Here is a 25,273-nt window from a genome sequence, read left to right as displayed (position 1 = left end):
CAGTTTACAGAAACAGCATCTGTCTGCCCTTAGTTTCAGAACAAGTGATCATAATGAGCTGTCAGGAAAGGGTCAGATCTGGAATGAAGAGTGCTTTTAGCCTCCCTTAACCCACTTCTCTTCTGAAACTTCCTGTTGGGCAACTTTTTACACCACTATCCCACATTCTTGTGAGGGAAGTAAGTGTTTTTCTTATTGAGACAGTCTTACTACATGATTCTGGCTCACCTCAAGCTCAGGGAGCTCTGCTCGCCTTTGCCTTGTAAGGGCAGGGCTGGAATTAAAGCTGTATACCATGTTCTTCCAGCCATGTTCTTGGTCCAAAACAAGACTGTAAATATATACAGACTATAAATGGGCCATCTTCATATCTAGCTGAAAGGAGGCCTCTGTTCACAGAATGATAGACCCCTGAACTCTGTCTCCATTTCAGGTTCTGGGAAGGAAGCAGAAGCAGCAGGTGTGGAGGGAAGCCCATAAATCTTTATTTTATACTTTTTAAATAATCACCAGGTGATTTTTACTAGGCATGTTTGGGAAACATCAAAGCGTACTGTTCATCAAGATCCTCTTCAGGGCACTCAAGAGTGTTTGCATTAGCCACACATCCCACCTATGGAAAAGGAGTTTTCAGATCTAGGTTCAGAACAAAGCATGCCTTCCCAGCTCAGTGGGTATGCTAGATATTAATGCTCTGAGGTCTGAAATAAAGGATTGAGCTATGAAAGAAGTAAAATGTTTCTGTCTGCTAGGCATGCATGCCTCATCCTTCTGTTCAAATAAGAGCTGTGTCTTAGTTACATAGGTGGACAGGAGCCCCCATACCAAAAATGATTTTCTTCTGTGAGCCATTCCACATAAAGAGACATTTTCATGTTTCTGAATTCTTTTGGGCAGCAGAAACCAGGAAAGTCCAGAACTTTCAAGCTGTAGCCAGTACCCTCCTCTAAAGGGGCCATTTCTGCTTAGGGGTTGGGGCTGGGAGTGAGAGTTAGAGGCATATGTGAGGTCCTGGCCTCAGTCCTCACTGCTAGGATGAGTTGTGGGGCACGGGAGGGACATTGCTGAAGATGAGATTTTAAGGAACATAGGAACAGTTGTGTTAAATATAGTGAGTTAAGAACTGCTAGTTAGCTGTAATGCTCAGCAATATGGCGGTTACTGATGACCTTACTGGTTACAGTTTCTGTGGGTTAATAGGAACAGTGTCACAGTTGTGAGAGAACAGTAGAGCAGTTGGAGATGTACTTAGAGATCCATGTGAGGTGTTTTGATGTAAGGGAAAGGGGGAACCTGGGTGTTGTTTGAAAGAATATGTGAGGCACAAAAGGATCTTTAAAGAAGCTTGTTTGTGTATTGACAAGAAAGTGCTAGTTGAGAAGAGGGAGTAAATACATCATTCAGGGGAATGGCTGCAGCAAGAGCTCTGCGTGGGCCACAAGGGGATGAATCGAGTTAGTGAAAGGAGGAGATATGGTTGTATTGTGGGAATACAGAATGTTCTTCTGTGGTCAGAAGAAGAATGGGACAGTGTGGCATCAGTTTAGGTACATTTATAGACAGATGCGCTGTGCAGAAGTTATGGTATATATCCTTCCTTCACTGTGCATGCGTGTCTGTGGAGGCCAGAGGTTGATGTGTGTCTTTTTGATTATTCTCTTCCTTGTAGTTTGAGGCAGAGCCTATGGTTGACTCTGGAGCACACTGATTGAGGTAGCTCATCAGCAAGCCCTATGGATCCTCCCTTTCCCACCTCCCCAGTGCTGAGATGACAGGTGCTCACTGCTACTTGTAGATTGCTGTTTTTTTTTCCCGTAGGTTCTATGGGATCAAATTTAGATCTTCATGCTTGCACACCAGGCACTTTACCAACCGAACCATCTCTTCTACAGCCCACCTTAAAAATTGGATCTGTTTTAATCAGTGAAGTAGAAATGAAATTGTATATTGAAGTAGAAATGAAGTCTCAATTTGAGAGGGGATAAGAGAGAGATGAAACAATCATTTAGGAGGTCTAGAAATAAGGGATAGTTTCTATGTAGCATGGCTGCTCACCCTTGTACTCCTAGAGCTGAGCTGCCATTTGAGGATGGACTGGGATACGTTGCAAAACTATGTCTCAAAAATTCAAAATAAATAAAAATTTAAAACACAGTAATGTCTAGGAAGAAATAATATTTAATATCAGTACTTGAAAGTGAGACTATTAGCTAACAGGTTTTGTTTTTTCTCTTGCAGAGTATATTTTCACTGATGTAGGTACAGAATAGGGAGAATATTGGACTTAACATGAACTATGGCACTAGCTCATTAGGAATGGTAATAATTGTAAATATTGTTCATGTAACTCAAACTTGATTAGGAGAGGAGCAAAGATCAGAGTGTAGTGAGGAACTGCAGAAAGGTCCCAGGGCATGGGCTATGCCCATAGCAGTGAGTAGTAAAGGTGGTGCAGTGAATGTTGGGGTGCAGAAAGCCAAGAGCTAAGGGCTGAGGATTTTGAAGAGCTCACTCACAGATAGTAAAATTCCCAAGGATTAAGATAGTAGAGTTGGTGAGTGTGACAGAAGTGGATGAGGATTCCCAAGGATTAAGATAGTACAGTTGGTGAGTGTGGCAGAAGTGGATGAGGAGGCTGACCCTGGCTGCAGTGGCAGGTGTAACAGGTGGTATGTGCAGTAATCTGAAATGAAATTCAGGTGCTGAGGGATTAAAGGATTAAGGGGTTAAGAGGTTGAAGTCATTATAGAGCTATGGCCAGGATATGAGGAGTGAAAACTGTTCTGAAGTTGTATTTGTATGTGTTGTTAAAGGACTATAATGGTTGATACGACTGGATGTGGAGTTCTCTGGAAGACACACCTTTGGGTTCATCTGTGAGAGTCTTTTCAGAGAGATTTAACTAAGGAGGAAAAAAAAACTCTAAACACATGGCTTCCATTCCCTGGGTCAGGGTCCTGGGCTGAATGCACCAGCGTTCATCACTCTGCTTCACGTTTGCAGATGCAGTGTGACCAGCTGCTTATACTGTCGTGCTGTCCCACCATGGTGCCTGGTCCCCTTTAATCAGGAGCCAACACAGTCTCCTCTCTTCCTTATGCTGCGTTATGTCGGGTGTTCGGTCCCAGCAAAAGGAACAGCAGCTAGCTAGCACAAGGACCAAGAATGGGAACAGCATCGAACTTCTTAGAGAGATGGCTGGAGTCTAGTCTCTAATTAGCTGGTTGTATATCATGTTGATTGTAAAAGAATTAAGATACTTTGTGAAGTACAGGGTGATGAAAACTGTGTATTTCATGTTTTCTTCTCATAAGATGGTGCTCGAGAAGGGAGAGAGGTAGATAAATGAGATGGCAGGGTTAACTGGCCAAAGGGCCAGGCACAAGACAAAGAATAAAGGTCCATAGAATGGCCGCTGTATACCAGATATCAATAGACAATGATAGAATAGACCAACATGCTCTAACAAGCACCTCCAGGATGATGAAGTAGATAAAGTACCTGATAACATTCGAAGACTTGACAAGGAAGAGCAATTGTGGAAGAGTTTTGTTGTTGTTTTTTTTTTTTTTTAGAAGTCTAAAAAAAAAATTTAAATAGTTACAATGGTAGTAAAAACAAGTGTGTCTGTAAAGATAAGAAATGATCCATCATTCTGCTCTCCATGGCTCATTTGTATCTAATACTCCCAAGGCATTGTGTAAACACTGAATGAGATGTAATAAAAATTAGAACTGGACCAGAAGGGCTAAGGGAGTGTGAAGAAGTACATTTCTAGAGCCTGAATTTCAGATAAGAATGTAGTTTATCATCTTCCACAGTAGGTCATTAACAAATACAGCAGTAGCTTTATCTGCCATCCACATCGCTATATCTGCATGTGTATGTTGAGAGCAAGTGTCAGGAAATAAGGGAAATAAGGGAATGACGTTTCAGGCTTCCAGATAAACACCAAAAGAAATAATGAATGAATTAGAAGCATTCTGTCTTGAGTAATGCAGATGAAATAGAAAGTAGGGGAAAAGGTTTCCTTTCTTTCTTAATATGACTTGCTAAATTGTCTCTTAAAAATTGGTAAAAAATGGGCTGGTTAGATGGCTCAGTGGGGAAGAGCACCGACTGCTCTTCAGAAGGTCATGAGTTCAAATCCCAGCAACCACATGGTGGCTCACAACCACCCATAATGAGATCTGATGCCCTCTTCTGGTGCATCTGAAGACAGCTACAGTGTACTTACATATAATAAATAAATATAAAAAAAATTGGTAAAAAATGTATTTGTGAATAAAGAACATGAAACTTGTGAATTCATACATGTTTCCCACTAATAAAAAAACCAATCACATGCATGCATGTTACAAGGATATTTAAGGATAACTCATCTTCTACTATCCCAGTTCTTTTATAAACTTGAATGAAATATACTTTAATTTTTTAAAGGTTTATTTTTATTTATGTGTATATGACTGTGAGAGTATGCCATATGTGAGCAGGTGCCTGTGGAGGCTAGAAGAGGGCATTGCTTCTCTCAGCTAGAATTACAAGCTGCCTCATGGGGGTCCTTGGATATGGACTCAGGTCCTCTGGAAGAACAATAAGCTCTCTTAACTCCCGAACCATATTTCCTTAATATAACAGGTAATAAAAGGGATAGAATAATGTTCAGAATAAAAATTTTCATGGAGTCACATACTAACTCTATTTCTCTGTTTCCTCTTCAGAACATAGAGCAGTCATGGAAGCTGCTTTTGTGTATGGAACCTCTTACCAGTTTGCCTTAACCACAGAAATCGCTCTTTTAGAAACTATCGGGTATGTCTGAGAGACTCAGGTCAATGTTTTGATTTTCTGTTGTGGGAATGTTTCATGTTGCTAGGCAATAATTTTCTTCACTGTCACAACTTGAGTTTCTTTAAAGGAGTCACAGACCGTTGTAAATAAATAGAGAGCCCTGGATGCCTTTATTTCCCTGTTGTAAGCCACACTGTGACAGTCCATAGATGCGGTGGTAGTTTGGGGTGAACAGAGTCATTGTGGACAAGCTGTGTGATAGTGTCTGATGGCTATAGGAGGGATCTTCGGAGCAGACCTGTAGTACTCACATGGGGTAAAGTAACAGTTTCAGAACTAGCCTCCAGAGAGTGTTTTGAGGGTTCTAAAAGTCATTTTCTCCTAATAGTTGTAAATGCAGTTAAGTAGTTTTTGAACAGAATGTTATAATTTTTTTCTGTAATTCATAATTTATAGGCTTACCTAGAAGCCCACTTTCCAGTGCTTTGTGGTGGTGGAGAGTCAATCTAGGATAAATGGTTTCCTTTAGTACTCAAGATCACAAGTAGCCAATGAAATCTAACAATGAAATACAGCTTCAAAATTCTCTCTGTGCCAGAGTTTCTCATGTGACCTCCTGGCTGATCTCTTGGGACATCATAGCTCTTATTATTCCACAAACAATTGTTTGAAGGACAGAGATCTAACACTTCTGTAGGTTTTAGGCCAATAACAGGAAAAACAAAGACGTGTCCTTACAAGGTTGTGTTGAGAACCGACAGGTGTTGGTGCTAAAGTGAAGGTCTGTGCTCCTGCTGTTTTATTGAACTTCTCTTGTTTTCTGTGACTTATGCTTCTAAACTTCCCATAGCAACAGACCCTCTTTGGGCCTCTGTGAGCAGCAAACAAAGGATGCCTGATTAAAGTAGCTTCCCAGCTTTATGTTACTTCAGAGACCTGGATATGACACACCAGTATATCTAGTATATCCAGTATATCCAATATATCCAGTGCTCAGCGCTTTGCTTTCAGCAGTGGCTAGCAAGCAGCCCAGCCTTACCCCTCGGGAAGCTCTGCACTTTCTTTAGTCTTAGCTATGTACTGGTTGCTTTCTTTGAAATGCACATTTGTTTTTCCTTCCTGCAAGACTTTATGCCTCCCCTTCTGTGTGAGCTCTGTGACCTTCCCTTTCTTCTCCTTCCTGATTCCCACCTTGAGGCGGAATGAAATATTTCTCTGCTCTTTGTAGCATCTTGTAGATTATAGTTTATAAACTCTGTTTTAGTTGTTCCCCTTATACATCTCTTTTGGCTTAGCACTTAAAGGATTTGAGTAGTCTTATTAGTCTTTATTGTTTAGCATGAAGCCTTTTTTGTTTATTTTTGACATTAAATAGTACAGTTCTTAATTCTGTCCTCCTTTAAGGCTTCCCACATACCTCTTTCCCTGTTCTTTCAAATTTATGCCTGTTTTTTTTTTTTTTTTTTTTTTTTTTTTTTTTTTTTTTTTTTTTTTTTTTTTTTTTTTTTTTTTTTTTTTTTTTTTTTTTACTGCTTTTACATGAGTATGTATTTGTGTATGCATATATATTCCTGAAGATTGCCTGTTGAGTCCATATAATCATACTCGTATGTATGTTTTCAGGGCTGACCACTTGGCATTGAACAACCTATTAGTATGCTCTTTCCTGGGAGGACCACCTCTCCCACTCACAGTTTTCCTCAGTTGCCTGTAGTTCTTTGTGCGGGGTTGAGGCCTCAGGGGCTTTTCTTCATCTAGTTTGGCACACTCATTGATCATCCTTGTCCAGCTCACATTTAGGCAGTCATGTTGGTAAGACTTTACAGGTGTAGCTTCTGATATACTAGGAGACGCAGTCTCACTGCAACCTTCCGAATCCTCTGGCCCTTTGTCTCCTCTTTCACAGTGTTTGTTGATCCTTCAGTGCGGGAGGTTTGGTAGGTTGGGACTGAACTCCACAACTATGCATTGTGATTGGTTGTGGTTTTCTGTCATGGTCTCTGTCTGTTGCAAAGAGAAGTTTCCTTGATGAAGGATGCAGATATAAGGACAAATGTTTATAGCTCGTTGTTAAGGATTATACTTGCTTAGGAAATTAGTAGTTGTAGATTCTCTTCCAATAACCATGATTTTACTAGCACTGAGTAGGAAACTAGGTTTCCAGAACCAAGCGTGGTCTCCTTTTTGTTGAATGGATCTTAGATCCGATTAGAGAGGGGTTGGTTATTGCCAAGGTGTGTGCGCCACCCTTAGGGTTATACTGTTATGCTGGTCGTTGTTTGATGTAACCTAGACATCATAGCTGGGCAAGATTCTTGGCTGCCTCCCTCCTTTGAAGGTTTGGATGGTACCTTCTGGTACATGACATCTAGTCCTCAGAGACGGGGTAATCAGATCCATTCTAGCTCAGGGTCTCTGGGTCCTGTAGCATAGAGATTTAACAGTAGTCATTTAGTAAGTATTTATGATTGTTTCCTAATCACTGACTCTATTAGAAATCACATTGTAACTAATAGAAATAGAAATAGCCTGGACTATGTATCTTAATCTTGTAATTCTAGATTTAAAAAATTATTAACTTACTTGCTTATTTATAGAAAAGAAATCAGTTACTACTTAGTTAAACCTGTTATTTTTAAAATAAAGTTTTATAGTATTTTACAAAGCTTTATTAATACTACACGAAGATTTAAAAAATGCTGTTTAAATTTTGGCAAAACATATCTGTAGTAAATTTAAGTTCTCATATTGAAATGATGTCAAAACTAAAATTATAAACTGTATTTGCCCAGTTTTATAATTTTTCAGATACAAATTCACAAACTCCCACAGCTATCACATGGCTTCTATCTTAAGACATAGTTTAGCTAAAGTTTACTCAAAACAGAATTAGGTTAAGTTAAACTTAGAAAATTTGTATTACAAAGCTTCATTTATGATAGCTGTAGAAAAGAAACTGTATTTAAAGACAATCTCATCTGTGACTGTCTTATTGGAACCTAAAACCTAACATAGACATTATTGTATAAGAATTTGAAGAGTTTTGTTCAGATATTAAGGCTAGTTTTCTTAAATGTTTTCTTCTTTGTCCAAGTTGATTTTATTTTTAAAGTTAACTCTTAGGTATTTATTAAAACAGTAATTCAGTGCATGAGAGATATACAAAAGTATGTTCTTTTGGAGTGTGAGAGGATCACACATAGAGTCTCATTAATTGCTTTGTCCTGGTTTACACTTGCAGCTCTGAGAATATAGAGCATGCACATCTCTACTTTTTTCATTGTAAGCTGGTCTTGGACTTGGCTGAGCATTGCAGAAGAACACTAATGGAACAACCATTGACCACACTGAATATCCACGTATTTGTGAAGACAATGAATGCACCTCTGTTGGTATGTGTTTTCACTCTACTACAGCAGAGATTCATATGTGAGATTTAGTAAGTTTTGACTCATAGATAAGTATTTATATTGATGACTATTTTAATCTCTTTCCTTGGACATATTGCTTTTACTACATTGGAGAACAGTTTCTTGTTAAATGTAGAATATAAATTGTTTTTAAAATAATGTTTTATGTTTTGATTTATTGCATCAAAATACCTAAATATAATACATGAGTGATAATACTGTGTCATAGTTATAATGAGTGCAGATACTTGTGAGTGCTCAGTGTTTGTGAATGTTTTACTCATTGTTCAAAAGGATAGTAGCCATTACAACTATAGGTCTACTGTGTCTCACTGTGGTTAGCATTACCCTTAAAGAGGCCTAGAGACACATTCGATGATGGTGGTCATCATTTTCTCCGAAATGTTAGAGGTTCCTCTTGAGTTTGTGAAAATCCTTCAGTAGATTTTCTCACATGATAGATACATCTTTAAAATACGATTCACATGTTTTACAAATAACAACACCACGAAGTGTAAATTAAAAGAACCACAAGTTGCTCCATCTAGTCACTCAGAAAGTGCGGATCAGATGATCATTGTCTCTGCCCCTTCTGCAGATGGAGTGGGGTTGACTCAGTGGACAAACTGTAGAATGCCATCTTGTAGCGAGAAGCATCATGTTTAAATCGCACTTGAACTTAATAGAAGAAGAAGCTGATAAGCATAAAAGGGATTATTCCTCTTATGAACATCTATCAAGCACACTTTAGGAAGTATCTTAAGTGTTAAGTATGAGAATACTAAGAAATCACAGAGTCCACGTCACTTTAGGTAGAAGGGGTGTTTGCTTTTGCCTTGAAAGATGGGGAAATTAGCTTCCTGTATTCATTTTCAACTCTGTTCCCCTAGCCTTTCTAATTTTGTTAGTATTTTACAGCTAAAATCTATACATTTCTGTTTTATTCTGTAGTCGCAATCTTAATGTTTTAAAAAGCCAGGTTTTACATTTAATGTACTCAGAACTAACCAGCTATACTTTTGATGGCTTAATCCTTTATTCTTTACTTTAAATGACTTTTTCTTCAGCTCAATCTTGGTTGCAAAGAAGTTTCTGGGTTGTTTTCTTGTTGTTGAGACAGGATCTCAGTATGTAGCCCAGGTTGGACTTGAACTTGCTGACTAGCCCAAGCTGGCATCCAACTCATGATCTTCCTATCTCATGTTCCACATGCCCAGTTTAGGAAAAAAACCCATAGCTAATAGGTCTTTTTGTTTGACAGGGAAGGGCAGATATATCTTGCATTTATTGAAGAATACCCTTTGGATTTGTTTTGAAGTTCCATTTGAGGAGCAGGAGAGGGAACAGTTCCTCTCCCCTCCTCCTGAGTTCTTCACCATTTCTATCCAGCCTGTTTTCCTGTCTTCAATTGGTACTAAGAGTTCTCTGAATTTTGGGCCAGCAAGATAGCTCATCTTGCAAAGGTATCAGCCACCAGGTCTGATGACTTAGTTCCTACCCTGGGACCACATACACCTACACACACACATGCATATATGAATGCACACACACACATTAAAAGAGGGGGAGGAACAGGGTTTTTTTGGGGGGGGAGGGGAAACCAGGAAAATGGATATCATTTGAAATGTAAATAAAGAAAATATCTAATAAAAATTAAATTAAAAGGCATAATTTATATTAGGGAAAAAAAGTACAAACAAGCATAAACTGTTTTTTTTTGTCTACCTACCAATAGGGGGCAGAATGATAACTTACAATTAACTTAATAAAAATGTTTTTCTTTTTGCTATGTATATCTTGAAGTTGTATCCTTTTCTTAGTTTCTGCTTATGAATTTATTTTTTGTTTTAAAAATATGTTTAAGTAAATACTTGAGATTCTCTGATTTTATTTCATTTTATGACAGTAGAAATTATGATATTGACCTTAAAATGAAAAAAAAAAAAAAGAAAGAAACTTAAATTTGAAGACTGCATAGTAGGTTGGGAAGCAGTTTAGTATAACTGCACCTGAAAGCAGGGCACGCATAAAGTCCAGGATTGCTGTTGTATTCTCTGTGAATGTGCTCTTGAAACTTTTTACAGTTGAGTGGCACTTTCTGGAGCTTTGGAGCACAGGACTCTGCTCTTCAAAAGCAGTATTAAATTGTTGAACTCCAGAGTGGTGTTTCTTTCAAAGTTCTCACAAAATGATGCATAGGCATCTCATTTTTTTTTATTTAATTCTTTTTATCCTTGATAGAGTGCTGAGGACCTGATGTGGATTCTGAATCCTAGCTAGAGACTGGAAGTCAGGAAAGCGGGAAAGATCTAAATGCAAAACTGCATGGAGTGGGGAGTTAGAGGGGTGGAATGAGAACCCAAGTTGGCCCAGTGTTTCTAGAAGGGTTTGCAAACCAAGATGACCAGGTTAGCAGCTTTCCTCCCAGGGGAGGGATGAGGCAAATAAGGAATGCAGGGAGCTGGCAGTACCTTAGGACTACTTGAGACTGAGCAAGGGTGAAGTCGGAACCCTTGTGGGATAAGGAGATGGTACAGTTCTCATCTGATTTGGTTGCCTCTAACTTCTCATTTGGCCAGATTAGTATTTGAGGTTGTTTATTATTCTTGACAAATATCCTTGAGGTTAAAAAAAAAAAAAAACAAAGTGAAGTCAAATACTTTTAATAGGAAACAGCCTATTGGCTGAAATTGAGGTAACAAAAATAATGTGTTTGGGTGGAATGGCAAAGGGTAGGGGAGGCACCGGGATTAGGATGGATTCTTGTGAGGCAGATCGGTAGTTGATATGAAGGACTGGTTTCTAGTTTGTTCTTGTTCTGTAGCCCCAGCCATGGTCACTCCTTTTAAAAATTAATTTATAATTTATTAAGTTCTGCTGCCTGGAACTCACTTTATGTAGATCAGGCTGGCCTTAAACAAGAAATCTGCATGCCCTACCTCTGGATTACTGGGATCACATTCCCAACTTCCATGTTCATGCTACACTATAGTAGTTATGTCTTTGAGGTACAATGGTCATTGGGTTTCGCAAACTGTCCTAGGCTTACGCATTTAGGATTTGAAATGACTTGGCACGCTTATGTTAAATTTGTAAGCAAACAAAAGTAGAAAGTAAGATTCAGATTTTTGTGTAAATACTGTTTGTCTAATCATTGCAATATAATGTCATTCCATTTCCATCCTTATAAAATTTGATTCAGGTTGGTGCTTTTATATGTTCATCTCTTTGTTTTATAAAGGGAGACAGAATTATAATAGAGACATATATAATCTAATGTTTAGGTGTGTGTGTGTGTGTGTGTCTTAGATGTAACCTGACTATATAGGTATGTAGTTTAGGCTAGCATAAGACTTGCCCTGTAGTCCAGGATAATATTGAACCTGGGGCAGCCCTTTTAACTCCCAAGTTCTGGGATTATAGGTATGTTCCCCTGGGCCTGGCCATAACTACCTGAATTTTTTGCTTTGTTTCTTTAAATCAATTTGAACTACAAATCTTGAATGAAAATTATATATGTATTCAGTCTCAAGTAGATTGAGATTATACCAGATATGAAGTTACCCCAGACAAAATTTTAAAACATTTATTTTTATTATTTTGAATTATTGGTATATGTGTGTACCCATCTTACGGTTATATGTATGTTAGTGCAGGTGCCTGTCTCTTAGAGCTGGAGTTAGAGGCAATTGTAGCTGCCCTACACGGGGACTAGAAACATGGGGACTTGCTCCTCCTCAAGAGCAGGAAGTACATTTAACTGCTGAGCCATTTATTCAGCCCCAATCCAGACCTATTGTTAAGGTAGGAACCTTAACAGTAAACACAGATTGTGACATGGTTATGCCATTGCCCTGATTGCTAAACCCCAGGGCATTCTGAAAGCTGTGAAAATATTCTTCGCAGTGGTTGGTTACTTATACCTGGTAGACAGAAGGAACGCTTCTATCTGAATCCCAAGAAGAACCTTCAGGTACAATTGTTTGGTAAAAATGGTAAAAGTAGATATATATGTTTTACAGTGTTTTTTTTTTTTCTTCTGAAGAGCAGTGTACTTCTTATTTACATATTGAGATCTGAGGAGGTTGAATTAAACTTTTATTCACATCACTTCTTAGAGACTAGCCTCATAGGATATAGTGCATATTTATAAACATTAGTTCCGTGTGTTTGTGTGTGTGGGAGAGGGTTCATGCAGTCTGGTATGTGGGTTATTACCATAAATGAGAATGTTTTGCCTTCTTTTTTTCTAAATCAAGATGGAAGTAGCTGAGGATCCTCAGCAGGTTTCAACCATTCATCTACAACTAGGATTGCCACTGGTTTTTATCATCAGCCAGCGAGCTACACAGGAGGCTGACAGAAGGACTGCAGAGTGGGTAGCATGGCATCTTCTGGGGAAAGCAGGTGTTCTGCTCTTGTTGAGGTATCTCACCACAGTGCCTTCAAAATAATGTTTCTTATTTTTTATATGGCAGTCTAATAATAAAAAATCCTTACATCTAAGATTCTAGTAGAATTGGGACTAACTGCTCAGCTGAAGTCTATACACTTAGCTTGATTAAAATTAGAATGAGGACTAGAAAAATCTAGTTGGTATTTATATACAGAATTTCTCAAGTTCACTAAGTTGTAACCCGTTCATAATTGTTTTTAGAATAAGAATGTACAGATGTGTTTTAGATTTATAACCCGGGTGGCTTCTTTAGACAAGTGGCTAAAAGTTTATTTCCATTTTGCAAAAGGGACTCTGTGGACGTGAACATTCCTCAGCACGCTAATGTGGCCTTCAGAAGAGCAGAGAAGGTTAGTCATTTTACACATTGAACTATAATTTTACCTCTCTGAGCTAAAGTAGTCCATGTGGACTAAAGTAATACATGTTTACTAGTAGAAAGATCTTTAAATCATCATTGAAAAATACACAGTTGCTTTTCTTATTTTCTTACTTTTCCCTAAAATTATATTTAATTATTTGTGTTGGTTTTATTATGCCTGCCCTTATAAATTATCTTAATATCACTGATTTTTTTCCTTTGGCAAAATTTCTGGAGGCAAAATTTACCAAAGGAAATGATTCATTTTATTTGTATTTTTTGAAACAGTCTGTACTAGGTAGTCCAGGCAACCCTTCACTTGGAGTCCTCTTGTATACTAATGTTACTGGTGTACGGTGTCTCTCCCGCCTCCCCCCACACGTAGGGGACATCTGTCTTTAGCTGATGTACACTTTGGATGCTTTTCTCTTTGTAGTAATTGGGGCATCTATTAATTTTAAAACTGAAGGTTAGAGGTTTTGTTTTAGTTCCTAGGAAGAAAAATATTTAGATAAAATTGTTTTGTTACATATTAGTGATCAAGATAACACATGGCAACAAATACTAGCAAGGAACTTGGGAAAAGAGAACTCCACCTTATACACTGCTGCAGGAGTGTGTACTGGTGTAGCCATTAAATCAGGATAGAAGGCCCTTAAAAAACTAAAAAAGTAGCCCGTTGTAGGCTGGGGAGAGGGATCAGCAGGTATAATGCTAGCTGGACAAGTATGGTCTGAATTTGCATCTTCTGAACTCACGAAAAGGAGCTCTCACTTGTGAGTGCCTGTAACCTCAGAGCCCCTCTAAAGACACGGGAGACAGTGGCAGGAATCGTCCGAGAAGCTTGAAGGCCAGCTCTCTTGGTCAGACAACCGAGACCCAGTGTCAGTCAAGGATGGGCAGGGAGGACACAGAAGGTCGCCTTCTGATCTCTGCACAGCACCCTGTCATTCACAAGCCTGGCCCCATCCTAGTTAGGATTGCTAATGCTGTTAGGAAACACCATGACAAAAAGCAGCTTAGAAGCAAAAGATCAGTTCACCATTGGATGAACTCAGGACAGGAGCTCAAACCTGTTAGGACTGTGGAAGCAGGAGCTAGTGCAGAGACCATGGAGGGGTGCTGCTTACTGGCTTGTTTCCCATGGCTTGCTCAGCCTGCTTTCTTATAGAACTCAGGAACACCAGCCCAGGGGTACCACCACGCACAATGGGCTGGGCCCTCCCCCATCAATCACTAATTTGACAAATGCCCTATACATCCTTGCTTGCTTAACTTTGGATCTTCTAGAGGCATTTTTTAAATTGAGGTAACCCCTTAGATGATTTTAAGCATGTGCTAAGTTGGTATAAAACCACCCAACACAAATCTCATTGGGAAACTCATGAATAAACATGTGCATGTGCATACACATACTTCATATATATACATATATAAATGCACCAAACACAAAATGATCAAAAGAGATACAGGAGATAGAGAGACAGCCATTGGTTAAAAGTGCTTACTGCTTTCACACAGGGCTGAAGTTCTGTTCTCAGTATCTTCAACTACTTGTAATTCCAGCTCCAGGGCTCTGATGCTCTGGTTTGGCCTGTATGGGCAACTACACTCATGTGAACATAACACACACACACACACACACACACACACACACACACACACACACAATTTAAGAATAAATCTTTAAAAATATCTAAAATTGAAACTACCATGTGATCTAGCTATACCACTCTTGGATATCTATCTGAAGAACTCCTCTAAGTCAGCAGACTACAGGGATATTGCACATCCATGCTTATTACTATACTATTGACAATAGCTAGAAAATGGAGTCAGCCTAATGTCCATCAATAGGTGAATAAACAACGTGGTTGCAAGAAAATGGATAGAACTACTAGAGATCATTATGTTAAGTGAAATAAGACAGACTCAGAAAGATAAATACTATATATTTTCTCTCATATGCAGAGTCTAAATGTATGTGTGCATGTGCATACCTGTTTGTGTATATATGTGCATGTGCATACATATGTGTGTGTGTGTGAGTCAAGAAGTTAGGAGATGATGAGAGGGGAGGAGGAGATCTTCAAGGAAAGGGGAGGAGGGAAGAAGGATGAAGGGGTACATGTAACTAAATAGGGGTACTGCTTAGCAGGAAGCAATAGACAGCAAAGAGGGTGCAAGAAGCTTTCAAGAAGGCAGCAGGGGAAGGAGACTCATAAGCACAGAATATGTTGACATGTTTGAAAATGTCACAGTGAAACCTGTTATTCTGGATGCTAACTTGAAATTTTGAATAAAATTTCTAGGATGTGCCTGTGGAATTTCTAGTGTTGAATGATGTTGAGTTAATCATTTCCCATGTGAAAAATAATATGCACATTGAAGAAATACAAGAAGATGAAGACGAAGACATGGAAGGCCCAGATCTGGGTAAGAACTGTAAGACTCCCCTCCCGCCATTAATACAAATAAAATGGAATCACATTTTATTAGGTGGATTGGTGAGCAGATGTCAGGCTGAGTTCTCTTGCATTTTAGTGTGTACCTTTATTGTTTCACATCAGGCTTCCAACTTCCCACAGTCTTGCCTTTGTATTCCACAATCAGTTTTTCTCCCACTGGGCTTGCTGCATCTACACACAAAGCCACGGCACATTTCATTTTTATTGTTCCTACTAGGAAACAAAATTGTAATTAACACTAGTTTGTTTGTAGTTGTAAATGAGTCTGGTTGTCAGCAGTATTAGTGGTAAATTTCAGTAATGTCTTAATATTTACTTATCAGTCACTTCTGACTTTTTCTTATGGCTTGACACCACTTTTTTTGATTGTGTCCTCTGCAAGAGCTAGCTTCACCTTTGATTAGTAAATGAAGAATCTCTTTCCACAGTTAAGTGACTTGCCTGAGGTCACATCAGCAGCAGAGTAGTGGAGCCCACTTTTCTTGTGATGGCTCATGACATTTAAAATATTTAACTATTTAATTATGTAAATTAACTTCTTTTAAAAACCTTTAGCTGTTGAAGATGATGAGGTGGCAGGAACTGTTTACAGAGATAGGAAGAGATCACTGCCTTTGGAGTTGTCTGTGGAGCTAACAGAGGAGACATTTAACACAACAGTCATGGCTTCTGACAGCATAGTGCTCTTCTATGCTCCCTGTAAGTATGAGCTTGAAAGGATGATGGATGGCATATGAGGACTCTTAAAAGATGGGTTTTATGTTGCTTTCTAAATATATACATTGTAAGATGTCATAGTTTTTATGTCTCAAGTAGACTGTGCACATTGAAGCATTTACTTCTGATTCCAAGGAGTAAAACTTTCTGTGCTTCTAGATGTATAATTTACAAATTGAAGGTCAGTAATTAAGCTAGAAATTCAGCTAGTTACTTTTCAAAGCTAGTATTGGTGAATGTAATTATTTTAAATATATCAACACTTATAGTAACATAGCAAATATCTTCAAGAAATCACCATCTTATTGTATACAGTATGAATGAAAATATTAGTTGCTTTTGGAATCAATATAAGTGATCAAATAATATTGGGTACTCTGTAATATGACATCTGTTATTTGCAAATTCTAGTTTTTGTAATGCCCATGAACCTCTTTGTGTGTTTATGTGTGTGATGTATACATGGGTGCTCTGTTTATAAGCACGTCCTAATGCCTGTTGAATTTTCTGATTTTATTATAGGGCATGCAGTATCCATGGCATTTCTGCAATCCTATATTGATGTGACAATTAAGTTGAAAGGTAGTATCTTGTGATGTGCATGCTTATTTTTTGGTCCGAGTGTGAAACTTATTGTAAAATCATCTTAAAGATGACCCCCCCACACAAATTTTAGATAGTGGCACTGAGTTTAAGTGAGTAAATAAAGGAGGATGGTAGTAGCATCTCCAGCAGGACTGTTGTAAAAATCACTCAGGACTGTTTTATCTATCGTCAGTTTTTGTGTTTCCACATGAGGCTGAAAACTTCCTTTCAAGTTCTGTGAAGAATTTTGTTGGAATTTTGATGGGGATTGTATTGAATCTGTAGATTGTTTCTCATCAGATGACCATTTTTACTATATTAATCTTAACAATTCATGAGCATGGGAGATCTTCCCATCTTCTGATATCATCTTCAATTTTTTTCCTTAGTGTCTTAAAGATTTTAATCATATAAGTCTTTCACTTGCCTTGCTAGAGTTACCCCAAGATATTATATATATGTATTATATATACATATATTATATATATAATATATATAATATATGTATATATAATACACACATATAATATATATAACACATATATTATATATATAATACATATGTGTATATGTGTATATATATGTGTATATATATATATATATATATATAGAGAGAGAGAGAGAGAGAGAGAGAGAGAGAGAAAGGCTATTGTGAAGGTGCTATTTCCATGATTTTGAGTGTCATATGTATATAGGAAGGCTACAGATTTTTTGCAAGTTAATTTTGTAGCCTACTTTGCTGAAAGTGTTTATCAGTTGTAGGAGTTTTCTGGTGCAATTGTTAGGATCTTATAGATACATAAGTATACTTGTGTATATTATGATATTATCTACAATTAAAGATATGTTGACTATATGACTTCCTATTAGTATCCCCTAGGTCTCTTTCAGTTGTCCTCTTGCTCTAGCTGAGATGTCTCGTACTTTATTGTATTGAGTGGGTTTGGAGAAAGTGGACACTTTTGATTGCTCCTGATTTTAGTAGGAATGCTTTGAGTTATTCTTCATTTAAGTTGATGTTGGCTATGGGCTTGCTTTGAGTTAGTTGCCTTTATTATATTGAGGTATGTCCTAATATATCTAGGGCTTTTATCCTGAAGGAGTGTGGATTTTGTTTTAAGCCTTTTCTCCATCTAATGAGATGGTCATGCTCTTTTTATCTTTCAGTTTGTTTATTACATTTATTGATTTACATAGCTGAACCAAACCCAGCATCTGGGATGAAGCCTGCTTAATCATGGCAGGTATCTTTTTATGTGTTCTTGGATTTGGTTTGCAAGTATTTTGTTGAGAATTTTTGCAACAGTGTTCATAGTGGAAATTGGTCTGTAAGTGTTTTTCTTTGTTGGGTGTGTCTATGGTTAAGGTATCAGTGTAACTGTGGCCTCATCAAGAGAAACAGACAGTGTTCCTTCTGTTTCTATTTTGTGGAATAATTTGAGGAATATTGGGATTAACTGTTTTTCAGAAGTCTCATAGAATTTAAGGGTAAAACCATCTGGCCTTGGCTTGCCTTTTTTTTTTTTTTTTTTTTTTTTTTTTTTTTTTTTAAACTGGGAGACATAACTGCTGCTATTTCACTAGGGATAATAGGTCTGTTTAAATTTCTTATCTGGTCTTGATTTAACTTTTTAACTGATTTGTATGAAGAAAGTTATCCATTTCTTTTAGATTTTCCAATTGATGTAGTGGAGGTTTTAAAAGTACAGCCTTATGATTCTCAGAATCTCCTCAGTGTTTGTTGTTCTATGCTCCTTTGTGTCTAATTTTGTTAATTTGGATCTACTCTCTTTGTCTTTTCTTTCACTTGTCTATGGATTGGTCAATCTTACCAATTTCTCCCCCACCCCCAAAGAAACAAGTCATTGTTTCATTGATTCTTTGTAATTTTGTTGTGGTATTGTTTATATTTTATTGATTGCAACCCTGAGTTTGGTCATTTCTTGCTGCCCACTCCTTTTGGGTATGATTTTTTGTTTTTGTTTTAGAGCTCTCAGGTGTGTTGTTAAGTTACTAGTATGAGATCTATCCAATTTCTCTATGTAGGCACTTAATGCTGTGGACTTTCCTCTTAGAACTGTATTTATTGTGTACTATAAATTTTGGCATGTTGTGAATTCATTTTCAGTTTTAGAAAGTTTTTCATTTCTTTCCTAATTTCTGTCTTGACCCGTTTTTATTCAGTAGAGAGTTGTTGAGTTTCCATGAGCTTGTAAGTTTCCTATTGGTTCTGTTGTTGTTGATAAGTAGCTTTAATATGTTCAGAGGATTCTGGGTGTTGGTTTTCTTGCACTTGTTGAGATTTGTCTTGTGTTCAAATATGTGGTCAGTTTTGGAGAAAGTTCCATGAGCTTCTGAGAAGAATGTATGTTTTGAGTGTGTACGTTTGGTGAAATGTTCTGTAATATTTCATAGGTCTATTTAGTTTATGATGTCAGTTCCAGTACTTTTGTTTAGTTTTTTGTCTGGATGACCTATCTATTGGTGAGAGTTGGGTACTGAAGTCACCCACTAGGATCTAATACGTGATTTAAGCTGTAGCAGCATTTCTTTAATAAACTGTGTACTCTTGCATTTGGTGCATACATGTTAAGAATTGCAAAGTCCAGAACAACAATATGGACCAACCAGTACCCCTAGTGCTCCTAGGATCTATGGAGGGACCCATGGTTCCAGCCATGTATGTAGCAGAGGATGGCCTTGTGGAACATCAATGAGAGGAGGGGCCCTTGATCTCATGAAGGTTTGATGCCCCAGTGTAGGGGAATGTCAGGACAAGGAAGCAGGAAAGGGTGGGTTAGTAAGTAGGGAGAGGGTGGATGGGATGGGGGGGGTTTCAGAGGGGACAAAATTTGCAATGTAAATAAAGAAAATATGTAAAAAAATAGAAATAAAAAAAGAATTGCAATGTCCTTTGGGTAGATTTTTTTCCCTCTGATAAGTATGTAGTGTCCTTTCTTAACTCTTCTGATTAGTTTCATGTTGAAGTCTATTTTATCAGATATTAAAATGGCTACACTGGCTTGCTTCATAGGTCCATTTGCTTACAGTATCTTTTTCTATTGTTTCCCCCCCCTCTGAGGTAAAGTCTATCTTTGATGTTAAAGTGTGTTTCTTAGATGCAGCAGAAGGATGGATCTTATTTTTTAACCCATTTTTTTATTCTGTATGTTTTTATTGGGGAGTTGGGACCATAGCTGTTGGGAGTTATTAATGAGCAGTGTTTCTTGATATCTGTTATTTTGTTGTTGTGATTAATAATCCCCGACCTCTTATTTTGATTTGCTGGTCTGGGATTATTTATTCTTCCTGCTGTCTTGGGTGTGGTTAACCTCTTTGAGTGGAAGCTTACTTTGGTTTGCTGGTCTGGGATTGTTTACTCTTTCTGCTGTCTTGCTTGGGTGTGGTTAACCTCTTTGAGTGGAAGTCTTTTTTTTCTATTGTCTTTGGTAGAGCTAGATTTACAGATTGGTACTCCTTAAATTTGGTTTTATCATGGAATGTCTTTCACCATCTGCTGTGATTGGAAGTTTTGCTTAGTAGTAGTGTATGCTGGTATCTGTGGTCTCTTAGAGTTTATAGAGTTTTTGTCTAGGCCCTTCTGGATAGTCTCCATTGAGAAGTCAGGCCTCGTTCTAATATGTCTGCCTTTATATGTTATTTGGCCTTTCTTCTTGTAGCTTTTAATATTCTTCCTTTGTTCTGTACTTTTATTGTTTTCATTATTATGTGTCATGGAAACTGTCTTTTCTGTTCCAGTCTATTTTTGGTGTTCTGTATGTTTCCTGTACCTTGATAGGTACCTCCTCCTTTAGGGAAATTTTCTTCTATTAGTTTGTTGAAAATACTTTCTGTGCCTTTGACTTGTGTTTCTTTTACTTCCTCTATTTCTGTCATTTACAGACCTGGTCTTTTTATAGTATCCCAGTTTTCATGGCTGCTTTGTGCCTCAAGTTTTTTTTTTTTTTTTTTTAAACTATATCATTTTCTTTGACCGAGGTCTCCATTTCTTTTATCTTGTATTCTGAGCTTGAGACTCTTGCATCTCTTGTATTCTCTTGGTGCAGCTTAAACTCTGAGCTTCCTTTTCAAGTTTCTGAATTTTTCATTTCTAGATTTTCCTGAGTTTGTGTTTTCTTTATTGATTCTACTTCCATTTTTAAGTCTTAAACTGTTTCTTCATTTCCTTCCACTGTTTATTTGTATTTCATAGATTACTTTAATGGATTTATGAATTTCCCCTTTAAGGACTTCTACCATATTAATAAAGGTTGTATTGAGGCTATGACTTCTTCTTCAGCTGTATTGCATTTTTAGGGCCTGCTGTGGTAGAGTTGCTGGGCTTTAGTGGTGACATTTGTCTTGGCTGTTGATGATTTTTTTATGCCAGTATCTAGGCATCTGGGTCCTGATGGTGGGTCTTACCTTTGTTGTGTTGATTGTTCATTGGTTTCTGTGGCCCTCTCTGGTATTTACAAGTGGGTTGCTTGGTAGGCAATGCTTCTGAGATCCTGCCAGTTGCAACTACTGGGTGTTCTAGATAGAATGTGTTATTTGGTATTGGGAGCTGATGTTCAGGCATGGAAATGGGCTTGAAGTGGGGTTGATGGAGTCCACAGAAGGGAGGAGAGCAGGGTTCCACAAGTATATGCTTATTCCCCTGGGATTGGTGGTAGAGAGTGAGGAGAGGCCACAACAGGTAACCTGCTAATGAGCTAGGGATCAGACTAGGGGGTTGGGTTTAGAGAAGAGTGAGAATAAAGACCTGAAAATTGCCAACCAACTCCCCTGGTCAGCATGGCAGGGTGGGTTCCCAAGGAGTGTCTGAGGGTATTGTTGCCTGAGACAAAGGGATAAGTGGTCAGGAAGGCTACAGGAGAAGATTTGTGCGGTCCTCTAGAGATGGGGTGGAGAGGAAGGGAAGGGTATCATTGACGTAGGTGATCATACGTGGTCAGCTACAGAGCTTGGGATGAGACAGGAGGATTGGATTTGAAGCAGAGACAGTAAAGGTCTGCAGATCTACTACCTGCCTTCCTGGCTGTTAAGGCTGATGGGCTGAAGGGGTTTAGTTGTTTTGCTCTCTATAGCTATGACAAACCACTATTACCAAAAGCAACTTAGGAACAAGAGGGTTTATTTCTCCTTATAGCTTATAGTCCTTCATGAAAGGAACTCAGGGGAGGTATTTGGAGGCAGGCCTGGATTAGAGGCCATGAAGGAATACTGCTTACTGGCTTGCTCTCCTTGGCTTTCTCACCCTGCTTTTGTATACAACACAGGACTACCTGACTACCTAGCCAGGTTGATATCATCCACAGTGGGCTATGCCCTCCTATATCAATCATTAATTAAGACAGTACTCCACAGACATGACAACAGGCCTGTCTTATAAAGGCATTTTTCTCAATTTTGATTCCCTTTTTTCAGATAATGCCTGCATTTATGTCAAGTTGATAAAAACTAACTGGCATAGTAATATCAATAACAATAGCATTTTGCATCGGTGTTGACCCCTAAACAGGTTAAATATTCCATACTTGAAAAACTGAAGAATGGAAGTAGCTTGGATGTATTTAATTTGGAAATAAATTATTTAATTTATTTTAATATAATACAAAAGTCATATAATGACATAATGAGATATCTTGGAGATGAGACTAAGATCTAAGCATGAAACTTATTTGTGGTTCACATACATCCTGTAAACATAAGCATCGAGGTAATTGTAGCCAGTATTATTCTGATTATAGTTTGTACATTAGTCTGTACACTACTTGTGGTCTTACATGAACACCCAACAACATTCAGATTCTGGATCATTTTATACTTAATACTTTTGTTGTATCAGGAATCTGTAGAGGAACAGAACCAGGAGAATGATTATATTAAAAGAGGATTTGTTAAATTGACTCACACTATTAGTAATCCAACCGTGGTTGTTTCTACATGGAGAGCCCTAGAGCCCAGCAGCTGCCTTTTCATGAAGTTAGATGCCTCGGCAATTCCAGTGATTCTGGAAGTCTGAAGGATTCCTGCAGAGCCACCAGTCTTCAGTCTGTATTGGAAGCTTAAAGAAATTAGGCTCTTATATCAGCAGAGAATGTATCAATCCTCAGTCAATTCCACAAAAAGAATAACCATCACAAGTCCACCCCGTGTCCACCTGACATATGTCCGTATGTTTAATTTCCAGGGGTGAAAACAGTATCAGTCAGAATTCCATCTATTGTGATGTGACTGTCTCACAACCACCAATACACTGTTTCCCCTGAGATTCAGTGAAAAAAAAATGTCTTGAGGAATGCCTAGTCTTTTAATGCCCCATAGTTTTTATACTATATTTTTACAACACATGATTGATCATATAGATTTACAACACTTAATTATAGATATTACCTCAGTGTTACAGTGTATGATGCAGAAATAGAGGAAAGAAAACACAAATATCTGCTTAATGTGGGTGTATAGATGCACAAGCACATTCGTAACAAGACAGAAACATTCATAACAGCATCCTCGTTTCTGTAACTGTCCAAAGGCCTTAGCTGGAGTTTGTAACTAGCTCCTACAACACTCATTCTGTGTTTCTTCCACCTGAGCAAGTACCTCAGCAGGTCTTAGTTCTTTACCTAGAAGGGTGAGCTGCACTTTTACTCTTGAAATGTCTGGGCCATTTCTCATCCTGTCTGGATTGGGCTAGTTTCCGACTGACCTTCATCATAGAACATGGTAACACAGGGAGGCACCCAGAAGGGTCCTGCTGTACTCCAGAATACTCTTTTTGACATTGTGGAGAAGCAACCTGATTTCCTTGAGATAGTCTGGCTCAGTTACTCTTCATAATCCAGTCATTTCTTTCTTAGTATGCTGACTCAAGGGAGTGAGGTGTCCTAGGCAACCATGGGGGGAGCCTTAACTTCGGCGTCTGTGGAATGTTGGTTATGGCACTTGGCAGAAACAGTTCTCTGTCTCGAACTAGAACTTCTAGGGCAGCAGGGCAAACTCACAGGAACGGGAAACAGATTTTTTCCTGTGGGCCACTCAAGGTGGTTAGTGGCACCATTCTCATTCCCTCTTGCTTCTGGATGCCTGAATCCTGCTGTAGGAGAAATGGGCACCGAATAAGAGCAATATGCAGCTTTCTGGAGAACTCTGCTCCAGCCCTCCAGGCTAGTGTCACCTAATTGGCACCATAACTTTGTCTTTAAAAGGATAGTCTACTGTTCTACCAAGCCTGGTAGATGGCATGCATGGTAAGCAGTGAATTCTGTGTGCATAAGCTCATTGCTGTACTTCCTTTACTGCAAAATGAATTCAAAGTACTGTGCAGGATATCATGATGGTGGATAAAGCCTCTGAGTCCAAGGATGGAATACGACAGTGGATAAGGCCTTCTTTGAGTCTAAAGATGGAATATCATGGTAAATAAGACTTCTTCCTATGAGGCTCTGGATAGTAGTTTTGCCCGAAGCACTACATGTAGGAGGGGCAGATCCACAGCCCAAATATCGGTTTGGTTAAGAGTGATCTGCTGCCATCTCCATCATGGTCCAGGGTAGTTAGTCTGCTACCAGGAGAATGCTAACATATATAGGGGCCACAGTGTTGGTCTCTACTATTGGCAGGCCTGGTATTTACCAGCAGTTGTAGCCAGGTCAGCTTTGGTGAATGGAAGTCCATGTTGTTGATCCCACGTATAACCTCTATCTCTACAATACGGGTCCACTGGGATGGCCAGGGAAACAGGTTGCCCCTCCACAGAATAGGTCACCCTATCTACTCGCCCCTTTGGTGAGATCTATTCACATATCTTTTCCCCGAATATCTTTCTGGCTACTTTTCAAGTCTTCAACCATCCAGCCAAATCATTGTCACCAGCCCATGATTTAGTATATAGCCACATATGGTTATATACTATTCTGACCATCCTCTTACCAAGCATATGTGTTACCTAAAGGATGTTCGACGTGTACTGTAAACTTTTTTTTTTATATTTCTTTTTTTATTAGATATTTTCTTTATTTGCATGTAAATTTCTCCCTTCCCAGTTTCCCCTCTAAAAAACAAACAAACAAACAAAAACAACAAAAACAAACCCCAGCTGCCTCCCCACTCCCCATGCCTGCCACCCCACCCTCTCCTGCTTATAGGCCCTGGTATTCCCCCACACTGGGGCACAGAACCTTCACAGGGCCGAGGTCCTCTCCTCCCATTGATGATTGAATTTGCAATCCTCCACTATACACACGCTGCCAGAACAATCAGTCCCACCATGTGCAGACCTTGGTTGATGGTTGAGACTCTGGGATCTCTGAGGGTACTAGTTAGTTCATATTGTTGTTTGTCCTAAGGGGCTGCAAACCCCTCAGCTCCAGTGATCCTTTCTCTATACTGTAAACTTTTAAGTTACAAAAATATTATAGTACTTTGGACATTAATCCTATATTCTGTCTTTGATGTTGTCTCCTTGAGAAAAAGCTTT

General features: G+C 38.5%; 1 protein-coding gene across 2 annotated transcripts in view; it reads left to right on the top strand.

Annotated features, from left to right (window-relative positions):
- Txndc16 (thioredoxin domain containing 16) overlaps positions 1-25,273 on the top strand; it is a 75,024-nt gene that overhangs the window by 20,436 nt on the left and 29,315 nt on the right. For both annotated transcript variants that reach the window (XM_031361193.1, XM_031361191.1), the window contains exons 9-15: positions 4,722-4,812; positions 8,033-8,183; positions 12,461-12,627; positions 12,947-13,007; positions 15,331-15,454; positions 16,042-16,185; positions 16,726-16,785. In XM_031361193.1, coding sequence (XP_031217053.1) covers positions 4,722-4,812; positions 8,033-8,183; positions 12,461-12,627; positions 12,947-13,007; positions 15,331-15,454; positions 16,042-16,185; positions 16,726-16,785 — 798 coding nt within the window. The remainder of the gene's footprint in view (positions 1-4,721; positions 4,813-8,032; positions 8,184-12,460; positions 12,628-12,946; positions 13,008-15,330; positions 15,455-16,041; positions 16,186-16,725; positions 16,786-25,273) is intronic.

The sequence above is a fragment of the Mastomys coucha genome, unplaced genomic scaffold, assembly GCF_008632895.1.
Source record: "Mastomys coucha isolate ucsf_1 unplaced genomic scaffold, UCSF_Mcou_1 pScaffold9, whole genome shotgun sequence".
NCBI classification, from domain to species: Eukaryota; Metazoa; Chordata; class Mammalia; order Rodentia; family Muridae; genus Mastomys; species Mastomys coucha.
This window is presented reverse-complemented; position numbering and strand designations above follow the sequence as displayed.